This window comes from Macaca thibetana, chromosome 11 (genome assembly GCF_024542745.1).
Source record: "Macaca thibetana thibetana isolate TM-01 chromosome 11, ASM2454274v1, whole genome shotgun sequence".
Lineage (NCBI taxonomy): Eukaryota > Metazoa > Chordata > Mammalia > Primates > Cercopithecidae > Macaca > Macaca thibetana.
The window spans coordinates 7945594-7957383 of NC_065588.1; the positions used below are offsets into that span (position 1 = coordinate 7945594).

The 11790-nt window shown below is 46.7% G+C and overlaps 1 protein-coding gene across 1 annotated transcript; it reads left to right on the forward strand.

The window, feature by feature from the left end:
- Positions 1-1529: 1529 nt before the first annotated feature.
- On the forward strand, positions 1530-11201 carry LOC126930488 (NANOG neighbor homeobox-like; the record flags this gene model as incomplete). Its single annotated transcript, XM_050747561.1, has 5 exons — positions 1530-1604; positions 2911-2948; positions 9922-10270; positions 10394-10472; positions 11191-11201. Coding segments are annotated over 5 exons (552 nt in total), but the record flags the coding sequence as incomplete, so codon positions are not given.
- Positions 11202-11790: the final 589 nt, after the last annotated feature.

The following is an 11790-nucleotide window of genomic DNA, read 5'->3' on the forward strand; positions in this document are numbered from 1 at the left end:
AGCCTCTCACCTTTGGACACTGTCATGCTTGAGTCAGGTGTCAGATCCTAGGTATCCCTAAACACAAAAGTCAAACTTTGAGTGATTTTTATTTTGTTTTTTTATTTATTTGTTTATTTATTTATTTATTTTTGAGACAGAGGCTTGCTCTGTCACCCAGGCTGGAGTGCTGTGGCGTGATCTCAGCTCACTGCAACCTTTGCCTCCTAGGTTCAAGTAATTCTCCTGCCTCAGCCTCCTGAGTAGCTGGGATTACAGGGGTGTGCCACCACGCCCGGCTAATTTTTGTATTTTTAATAGAGATGGGGTTCCACCATGTTGGCCAGGAGGGTCTCGAACTCCAGACCTCAAGTGATCCGCTTGCCTCAGCCTCCCAAAGTGCTGCGATTATAGGCATGAGCCACCGCACTCAGACTTCAGTGATTCTTTAAAATTCTCTTCTCTTAGCTGAGATTAACAAAATGGCGGCCGGGCGCGGTGGCTCACGCCTGTAATCCCAGCACTTTGGGAGGCCGAGGCGGGCGGATCACAAGGTCAGGAGATCGAGACCACAGTGAAACCCCGTCTCTACTAAAAATACAAAAAATTAGCCGGGCGCGGTTGTGGGCGCCTGTAGTCCCAGCTACTCGGGAGGCTGAGGCAGGAGAATGGCGTGAACCCAGGAGGCGGAGCTTGCAGTGAGCCGAGATCGCGCCACTGCACTCCAGCCTGGGCGACAGAGCGAGACTCCGTCTCAAAAAAAAAAAAAAAACAAAAAACCAAAAAAAAACAAAATGGCAACCCCTTCTTCTACCAGAGTGTGAGGCTGGTTGTGTGACCACATAAGAGCATAGTCGGAGGCTGGGCATGATGGTTCATGCCTATAATCCCAATACTTTGGGAGGCCAAGGCAGGCAGATGGCTTGAGCTCAGGAGTTCCAAACCAGCCTGGCCAACATGGAGAAACCCCATCTCTCCTAAAAATACCAAAATTAGCTGGGTGTAGTGGCACTTGCTTGTAATGCCAGCTACTTGGAGGCTGAGGTAGGAGAATCACTTGAAACTGGGAGGCGGAGGTTGCAGTGAGCCAAGATTGTGCCACTGCATTCCAGCCTGGGTGACAGTCGAGATTCTGTCTCAAAAATAATAAGAAATAAATAATAATAAATGTATTTAAAATAGGCTGTGCATGGTGGCTCACGCCTGTAATCCCACCACTTTGAAAGGTTGAAGGCCGGGCGTGGTGGCTCATGCCTATAATCCCAGCACCTTGGGAGGCCAAGGCAGGCAGATCATGAGGTCAGGAGATCAAGACCATCCTGGCTAACAAGGTGAAACCCCATCCCTACTAAAAATACAAAAAGAAATTAGCAAGGCGTGGTGGCGGGCACCTGTAGTCCCAGCTACTCAGGAGGCTGAGGCAGGAGAATGGCATGAACCCGGGAGGCGGAGCTTGCAGTGAGCCGAGATCATGCCACTGCACTCCAGCCTGGGTGACAGAGGGAGATTCCATCTCAAAAAATAAACCCAAAAAACGCCGGGTGCGGTGGCTCACGCCTGTAATCCCAGCACTTTGGGAGGCCGAGACGGGCGGATCACGAGGTCAGGAGATCGAGACCATCCTGGCTAACACGGTGAAACCCCGTCTCTACTAAAAAAAATACAAAAAACTAGCCGGGCAAGGTGGCGGGCGCCTGTAGTCCCAGCTACTCGGGAGGCTGAGGCAGGAGAATGGCGTGAACCTGGGAGGCGGAGCTTGCAGTGAGCTGAGATCCAGCCACTGCACTCCAGCCTGGGCAACAGAGCAAGACTCTGTCTAAAAAAAAAAAAAAAAAAAAAAAAAAAAAAAAAACAAAAACAAAAGAAAAAAGAGGTCGAGGTGGGTGGATCACAATGTCAGGAGTTCGAGACCAGCCTGACCAGCACAGTGAAAACCCCATCTCTACTAAAAATACAAAAATTAGCCAGGCATGGTGGCGCACACCTGTAATCCCAGCTACTCAGGAGGCTGAGGCAGGAGAATCCCTTGAACCTGGGAGGCGGAGGTTGCAGGGAGCCGAGATCGCGACATTGCACTTCAGCTTGCGCAACAAGAGCGAAACTCTGTCTCAAAAAAAACCACAAAGGGTTGTCCTTTACTCCTATTATGTTCCCTTCCCAGAAATAATTGCTGTTGTCATCTCCTTGCAATATCTTTTCAGTATTCTACTTACTCACTCATTCAACAAATGTTGAGCACCAACTATGTGTTCTTGTTACTGAGCATGGAGAACCAAATAAAACTAAAAGCTCTGCATTCAACAAGCTCATCTTTCTTCTTCTTCTTCTTTTTTTTTTTTGAGATGGAGTCTTGCTCTGTCACCAGGCTGGAGTTCAGTGACGCGATCTCGGCTCACTGCAACCTCCGCCTCCAGGGTTCAAGCAATTCTCCTGCCTCAGCCTCCCAAGCAGCTAAGACTACCAGTGCATGCCACTACACCCGGCTCATTTTTTGTATTTTTTAGTAGAGACGGGGTTTCACCATGTTTGCCAGGATGGTCTCAAACTCCAGACCTTGTGATCCGCCCACCTTGACCTCCCAAAGTGCTGGAATTACAGGCATGAGCTACCGTGTGCGGCCAACAAGCTCATCTGCTCATCTTTGTAGAGAGGCAAACAGAAGAAAAAACAAGTAACATATGGTATGGAAGATGGTGTGAGTAATATAGAGAAAAACTAATCAGAGAATGGGAACAAGGAGTGTTTGAGAAAGGGTGCTTGCTTTCTGAATACAGAATTCTACGAAGGCCTTGAGGATGAATAGCCTTGAAGAGTAACCTGAAGAAGGGAAGGGATAAAATGATTTTATTTGGAGGAAGAGTTTTTTTGGCAGAGCAAATAGCAAATGCAAAGGCTTAAGCTGGGACCAGGCTTGGCTTGTTTACTGAAAAGCTAGGGGATGCGGCACTGTTGAATGAAGGGAAGCACTGGTAGAAGTCAGAAAGGTGGCAAGGGTGCCGGGCACAGTGGCTCACACCTGTAATCCCAACATTTTGGGAGGCTGAGGCAGGCAATCATCTGAGGTCAGGAGTTCGAGACCAGCCTGGCCAACATGGAGAGACCCCCCCCCCCATCTCTAGTAAAACTACAAAATTAGACAGGTGTGATGGCCCATGCCTGTAATCCCAGCTACTCTGGAGGATGAGGCAGGAGAATTGCTTGAATCCGGGAAGTGGAGGCTATGGTGGGCTGGGATCGTGCCATTACACTCCAGCCCGGGCAACATGAGTGAAACCCCGTCTCAAAAAAAAAAAAAAAAAAAAAAAAAAAAACAGGTGGCAGGGGACCAAATCCTACAGGACATTTTAAACCCTTATGAGGTCCTCAGCTTTTCCGTTGAGGGAGGAAGCCATTCAGATTTCCAGCCAGAGAATGCTATGATCTGATGATCTGATTTGCGCTTTTTCCTTTTTTTTTTTTTACATAGAGTCTCTCTCTGTCGCCAGGCTGCAGTGCAGTGGCGGTGGCGTGATCTCAACTCACTGCAACTTCTGCCTGCGGGTTTAAACGATTCTCTTGCCTCAGCCTCCCTAGTAGCTGGGACCACAGGTGCATGCTACCATGCTCAGCTAATTTTTGTATTTTTAGTACAGACGGGGTTTCACCATGTTGGCCTGAATGGTCTCAATCTCCTGACCTCGTGATCTGCCCACCTCGGCCTCCCAAAGTGCTGGGATTACAGGCATGAGCCACCGGACCCAGCCTACATTTTTTTCTTTTTTCTTTGGAGACAGAGTCTCACTATGGCCCAAGCTGGTGTGCAGTGACATAATGTCAGCTCACAGCTCACTGCAACCTCTGCCACTGGGTTGAAGTGATTCTCATGCCTCAGCCTCCCAAGGAGCTGGGACTACAGGCGCCCGCCACCTCGCCCGGCTAGTTTTTTGTATTTTTTAGTAGAGACGGGGTTTCACCGTGTTAGCCAGGATGGTCTCGATCTCCTGACCTCGTGATCCGCCCATCTCGGCCTCCCAAAGTGCTGGGATTACAGGCTTGAGCCACCGCGCCCGGCCGCCCAGCTAATTTCTGTATTTTTAGTATAGATGGGGTTTCACCATGTTGGTCAGGCTGGTCTCGAACTTCTGACCTCAGGTGATCTGCCCACCTCAGACTTCCAAAGTGGTCAGATTTCAGATTACAGGCATGAGCCACCGCTCCAGGCACCTTTTCTTTTTTTTTTCAAGACGGAGTTTTGCTCTTGTCACCCAGGGTGGAGTGCAGTGACGTGATCTCGGCTCACCGCAACCTCTGCCTCCCAAGTTCAAGCGATTCTCCTGCCTCAGCCTCCTGAGTAGCTGGGATTACAGGCATGCGTCACCACGTCCAGCTAATTTTTGTATTTATGGTGGAGACAGAGTTTCACCATGTTGGCCAGGCTGTTCTCAAACTCCTGACCTCAGGCGATCAGCCCGCCTCAGCCTCCCAAAGTACTGGGATTATAGGCATGAGCCACCACATCTGGCTTTTTTTTTTTTTTTTTTTTTTTTTTTTGAGATGCAGTGTCATTCTATCACCCAGGCTGGAGTACAGTGGCATGATCTCGGTTCACTGCAGCCTCACCGCCCGGTTTCAAGGGATTATCCTACCTTAGCCTCCCAAGTAGCTGGGATTATAAGCGTTCGCCACCACGCCCAGCTAATTTTTGTATTTATAGTAAAGATGAGGTTTTACCATGTTGGCCAGGGTGGTCTCAAACTTCTGACCTTACGTGATCCACCCGCCTCGGCCTCCCAAAATTTGGGGATTACAGGTGTGAGCCACCACACCTGGCCCTGATTTACATTTTTCAAGGATCATTCTTTCTGCTATGTTGGAAATAAATTTTGGGGTGGGATGGACGAAAACAGAAGCAGATTGAGTTATGAGATAAACATATCAGTTGAGAGATGATGATGGTAAGAAGTGGCAGTTGTCTGGATATATTTTAAAGAAAGAAAAGCAAGATTTTCTGACAGATTCAGTTGAGCTATGAGAAAGGGAAGAAGTCAAAGACAGCACCAAGGTTTTTGACTCAAAACACTGGGCAGATGGAGTCGGCTTTACTAAGACCGAGAGGCCTGAGAGTGGGCTCAGCGTTTGAAGGGAGCCATAAACTGAGTTTGGGAATTTTAAGTTCAATTCACATAACTTATTAGACATCCAAGCAGAGATACTGAATCAGGAGTTTGACATACAAGCCTGGAAATAAACATTTGAAAGTAATCTCCGTTTGGGGCAGTATTAAAAACCGTGAGATTAGATGACCTGGATTAGAGCTACATGTAAAGGAGATAAGAGGTGAAGGGATTTAACCTTGAATGTGATTGAAAAAGCATAGGGTCAGAAAGCAGTAGGGGAAAGAGGAGCAACAAAGAAAACTTTGAGGCCGGGCTCGGTGGCTCACGCCTGTAATCCCAGCACTTTGGGAGGCTGAGGCAGGTGGATCACGAGGTCAGGAGTTCAAGACAAGCTTGGCCAACATGATGAAACCCTGTCTCTACTAAAAATACAAAAATTAGCCAGGCGTGGTGGCATGCGCCTGTAGTCCCAGCTACTCGGGAGGCCGAGGCAGGAGAATTGCTTGAACCCAGGCGGCAGAGGTTGCAGTGAGCTGAGATCACACCATTGCACTCCAGCCTGGGTGACAAAGTGAGACTCTGTCTCAAAAAAAAAAAAAAAAGAAAGAAAACTTTGAAAGAGCAGCCGTTGACTCTGAGGAAGCCCCAGGAAGGATGGTGTTCAGGAAGTGGGAGAAGAAGAAAGAAAACTTTGAAAGAGCAGCCGTTGACTCTGAGGAAGCCCCAGGAAGGATGGTGTTCAGGAAGTGGGAGAAGAAACTTTTTTCCCTGTGGAGAGAGATCCTGATACTTCAGAAGCCCCTGATCCTTCAAGTAAGTAAGATGGGGACAGGCCGGGCACAGTGGCTCACACCTGAAATCTCAGCACTTTGGGAGGCCAAGGGGGGCAGATTGCTTGAGCTCAGGAGTTGACCATCCTGGCCAAGATGATGAAACCCCGTCTCCACCAAAAATATAACAATTAGCCGGGCTTGGTGAGGCACGCCTGTAGTCCCAGCTATTCAGGAGGCTGAGGCAAGAGAATCCTTTAAGCCCAGAAGGCGGAGGTTGTGGTGAGCTGAGATTGAGACACTGCACTCCAGTCTGGACTTCAGAGTGAGACTCTGTCTCAAAGAAACAAAACAAAACAAACAAACAAAACAAAACAAAACAAACCCACTATCCTACCACCATGATACCCTTAGAAGAAAATGGGGATTGGAAATTGGCCATTTGATTTCTTTTCTCTCTTTTTTTGTTTTTTGTTTGTTTGTTTGTTTGTTTTGTTGTTGTTTTTTTCTTGAGTCACAGTCTTGTTCTGTTGCCCAGGCTGGAGTGCAGTGGCACAATCTCGACTAACTGTGACCTCCCCCTCCTGGGGTTCAAAAGAGCACGTCCGACTAATTTTTTGTATTTTGGTATTTTTAGTAGAGACGGGGTTTTACCATGTTGGCCAGGCTGGTCCTGAACTCCTGACCTCAAGTGGTCCTCCCACTTGGGCCTCCCAAAGTGCTGTGATTACAGGAGTGACCCTCCATGCCTGGCCTTTGTTTTGTTGTTGTTTGTTTGTTTGTTTTGAGACTGAGTCTTGCTCTGTTGCCCAGGCTGGAGCACAGTGGGGCGATCTCGGCTCACTGCAACTTTCACCTCCCGGGTTCAAGCGATTCTCCTGCCTCAACCTCTCCATTCTCCTGCCTCAACCTCTCACGTAGCTGGGACTACAGGCGTGCGCCACCAAGCCTAGTTAATTTTTGTATTTTTAGTAGAGACAGGATTTCGCCATGTTGGCCAAGCTGGTCTCAAACTCCCGGCCTCAGGTGATTCACCTGCCTTGGCCTACCAAAATGCTGGGATTACAGGCAGGAACCACTGTGCCTGGTGGCCATTTTAATTTTTTGCAATGTCAAGGTCATTAATGTCTGACTCTGAAGAGGAATGTGTGGAAGTGGATGTGAAAGCCTGATTGGAGAATATTCAAGAAAGAATGAGGGGAGAAAAATCACCAACAGGCAAAGAACACAGACAGAGAACTCTAAAATTTTCTTACACTTGATCACATTCTGTAAAAGAAATTGAGAAGAGGAGTGGTAGCAATAGAAGGGTGTGGGTTACAAGAGGGAATTTTTTTTTCCCCTAACAAAAGAAAACTTGTGGCCTGGTGCGGTGGCTCACGCCTGTAATCCCAGCACTTTGGAATGCCAAGGCGGACAGATCACTCAAGCTGACGATTTCGAGACCAACAACAGCACAGTTTACTGCCACACCACCTCACCCACCGCCGTCTCTTAAAAATACATAAATTATGGCCGGGCGCGGTGGCTCAAGCCTGTAATCCCAGCACTTTGGGAGGCCGAGGCGGGTGGATCACGAGGTCAGGAGATCGAGACCATCTGTGGCTAACATGGTGAAACCCCGTCTCTACTAAAAATACAAAAAACTAGCCGGGCGTGGTGGCGGGCGCCTGTAGTCCCATCTACTCGGAGGCTGAGGCAGGAGAATGGCGTGAACCCAGGAGGCAGAGCTTGCAGTGAGCCGAGATCGTGCCACTGCACCCCAGCCTGGGCGACACAGCGAGACTCCGTCTCAAAAACAAAACAAAACAAAACAAAACAAAAAAAAACATAAACTATTTTTTTAAAAGAAAATTTATAACAATTAGCAGACACTCCGAATTTTATCCCACCCTAATCTCTGATAATCACTAATTTACTTTCTGTCTCTATAGATTTGCCTAGGCTGGACATTTTATATAAGCAGAATCATACAATATATGACTTTTTGCATTTTTACTTCTTTCATTTAATTTGTTTTCCTTTTTCTTTTTCTTTTTTTTTTTCCGGTGTGGCAGGGTCTTGCTCTGTGACCCAGGTGGGAGTGCAGTGTTGTGATCAGGACTCACTGTAGCCTCAACCGCCCGGGCTCAAGTGATCCTCTCACCTCATTTTTTTATTTTTTGAGGGGAAGAGATCTCACTATGTTGCCCAGGCTGGTTTTGAACTCCTGGGCTCAAGCAATCCACCCGCCTCGGCCTCCCAAAGTGCTGGGATTACAGGCATGAGTCCCCACACCCGGGCCCCACTTAGCTTGTTTTTGATATTCATCTACGTTGAGCATGAATCAGTATTTTATTTCTTTTTTGTGGCTGATAGTGTACTGTATGGATATAATACATTTTGTTTAAAGGGTGCAATTGCTGTGTCATATGGTAACTGTTTAAATTTTAGAGAAACAGTCTTTTCTGCCTCTATTGAGATGATTGCATTTTTTTTCCTTTATTCTATTCATATGATGTATTACATTGATTTTCCTATTTTGAACTAATCACACATTTCTAGAATAAATCCTACTTGGTTATGGTGCATAATCCTTTTACTATGTTGCTGGATTTTGGATTGCTAGCATTTCGTTGAAGTTTTTGCCTCCATATTCATAAGGGACATTAATCTATAGTTTTTTTCGGGGGATATCTGTCTGGTTTGAGTATCAGTGGTCTTTAATGTGGCAACTTGGGTAGGCGAAAGACCCCAGTTATTCAATCAAACACTAGGTGCTACTGGCATATTTATTTATTTATTTTCTTTTGAGACAGAGTCTTGCTGTGTTACCCAGGCTGGAGTGCAGTGGCGGGGCTGGGATTACAGGCATGAGCCACCATCACGCCAGGTCTTGCTACTGGCATTTTTAGATGTGATTAAAATCCGTATTAATTGTCTTTGAGTGAAAGGGATTATAATTTGAGAAAGCCTAATGCAATCAGTTAAGGCTTTAAGAGGAATTCTGCCTAGGGAGAGCAGCTTCATCTCACACTGAAGGGTTCCAGCCATCTTTTCCGACTTGCCAAGACAGTTCCAAGATTGCATAAGCCAATTCCCTACAATGAATTTCCTCTTCTTCTTCTTTTTTTTTTTTTTTTTGAGACAGTCTGGCTCTGTTGCCCAGGCTGGAGAGCAATGGCACAATCTCGGCTCACTGCAACCTCCACTCACCGGGTTCAAGCAATTCTCCTGCCTCAGCCTCCCAAGTAGCTGGGATTACAGGTGCCTTCCACCATGCCTGGCTTTTTTTTTTTTTTTTTTTTTTTTTTTTTTTTTTTTTTTGAGATGGGGTCTTGCTCTGTTGCCAGGCTGGAGTGCAGTGGCACAATCTCAGCTCACTGCAACCTCTGCCTCCTTGGTTCAAACAATTCTCTTGCCTCAGCCTCCCAAGTAACTGGGACTACAGGTACACGCCATCATGCCCAGCTAATTTTTGTATTTTTAGTAGAGACGGGGTTTCACCATATTGACCAGGCTGGTCTCGATCTCCTGACCTTGTGATCCACCCGCCTCAGCCTCCCAAAGTGCTGGGATTACAGACTTGAGCCACCACGCCCGGCCTCGCCTGGCTAATTTTTTGTATTTTTAGTAGAGATGGGGTTTCACCATGTTGGCCAGGCTGGTCTTGAACTCCTGACCTCAGGTGATCCACCTGCCTCAGCCTCCCAAAGTGCTGGGATTACAGGCATGAGCCACTGCCTCCCGGGTTAAAGTGATTCTCCTGCCTCAGCCCCCCGAGTAGCTGGGACTACAGGCGCATGCCACCATGCCCAGCTAATTTTTGTATTTTTAGTAGAGATGGGTTTTCACCATTTTGGCCAAGATGGTCTCAATCTCCCGATATCGTGATCTGCGCGCCTCAGCCTCCCAAAGTGCTGGGATTACAGGCATGAGCCACCGCACCTGGCCTCAAATTCACTTTTTCTTTGCTCTGTGTTTTTCACCAATGTACAACACTGCTAACTTAGGAAAATCAAACATAGTCTCACATGGAAGATTGTTGACTATGCTCTGAAAGTCAAATTTGGCTGCAGCTTTATTTTATTCCACAGGTTTTTTAATACAGAAACGACCAGCTATGTCTTAGGTCAAAATCCAGAACAATCAACTGGAAATTACAGTGAAGATGAACAAAACGGAAAGCAGAAATGGAGAGGAGGAAGAAGAGAAGCAGGCAGAAAGAGAGAGCGAGAAAAAGAAGAAGAAAATGAGAAGGAGCTGGAAGATGAACCGGAAAATAAAAGGAAAAGGGAAAATAAGAAACACAAACAGTATCCCGAGAAAAGATTAGCCAGCAAATCCCTCATGGACACTCTCTGGGCAAAGTTTAAGTTAAGCAGGTGCCCCACAATACAAGAGAGTCTCTCACTCTCGTTTGAATTTGACATGACACATAAACAGGTATGACGACATTAATAGACACTTCTTCATTGATAGACAGAGTCACTTGTATGGTGCTATTACTCACATAGACCAATATTTTTATTACTGTATTAATTACCTCCCACACCTCATTTTTTGCAGATAAGTCAATGGTTTTGTAAAAAGAGAAAGAAATATAATAAAGAAATGTCCAAGAGAAAGCATAAGAAAAACATACGAGGTAAGAAAGTGTTTCTTGTAAAATAAAAGGAAGTAGAAGGAATATATTGACTTCCGGAGATGGTTTGTGTTTCCATCATTATTGGGTATGCCCATAAACTTTTTTTTCTTTTCTTCTTTTATTTTTTTAGAGACGGAGTTTCGCTCCTGTTACCCAGGCTGGAGTGCAATGGCGCCATCTCGGCTTACCACACCCTCCGCCTCCCAGGTTCAAGCCATTCTCCTGCCTCAGCCTCGCAAGTAGCTGGGATTACAGGCATGCGCCACCACGCCCAGCTAATTTTGTATTTTTAGTAGAGATAGGGTTTCACCATGTTGGCCAGGCTGGTCTCGAACTCCCAACCTCAGGTGATGCACCTGCCTCGGCCTCCCAAAGTGCTGGGATTGCAGGTGTGAGCCACCGCGCCCGGCCCATTTAGATTCTTTCAAGAGCAATTTGATAAATGGGACAAAGAGGGAAGTGAAGACAAGAAGATGACACCAATGGACATGAGAATGACAGATATAATAAGTTAGAGTCAAATAAGAGTATGGAAAATGATTGATAAAGGAACTTCAGATCATAATTATCTGCCACTACCCTGGTCACTCCCCAGATTTCATCAAATATTTTGATATTGAAATGGCTTTCATAATTCATATGAGAAACCATCTGACACCCACCTAAGTCTTAGAGTTCTTGAACTTTGTGAGGCTCACTGACCTTCACCCTTTTACAGCCAACATCTAGACCTTGTTATCTCGTATATCTCCGACCAGAAATCTCCAACGCCAAAATTCCCTTCCCTAACTTTTCTCTGTTATTTTGGCTATTTCATACTTCAGTGCCACCTTTTTTTTTTTTTTTTTTTTGAGATGGAGTCTCGCTCTGTTGCCCAGGCTGGAGTGCAGTGGCGCGATCTCGGCTTACTGCAAGCTCCGCCTCCCGGGTTCACGCCATTCTCCTGCCTCAGCCTCCCGAGTAGCTGGGACTACAGGCGCCCACAACCGTGCCCGGCTAATTTTTTGTATTTTTAGTAGAGACGGGGTTTCACCGTGGTCTCGATCTCCTGACCTTGTGATCCGCCCGCCTCGGCCTCCCAAAGCGCTGGGATTACAGGCGTGAGCCACCGCGCCCAGCCTTCAGTGCCACCTTATAGAGAGTTTAGGCTTTGATGCCACCGTTTGTTCTGATCTAGTAGGACCCTTCTGGCCTCATTCAGTTCTCTAAAGTCTGGACTAGGTGATTAATAACCTGAATCATTATCTCACCAACACCCTTGATTCCCTCCACTCTCTTGCCCATTTGTCCTTTTGCACACCTGTCAACAATGTTAGCC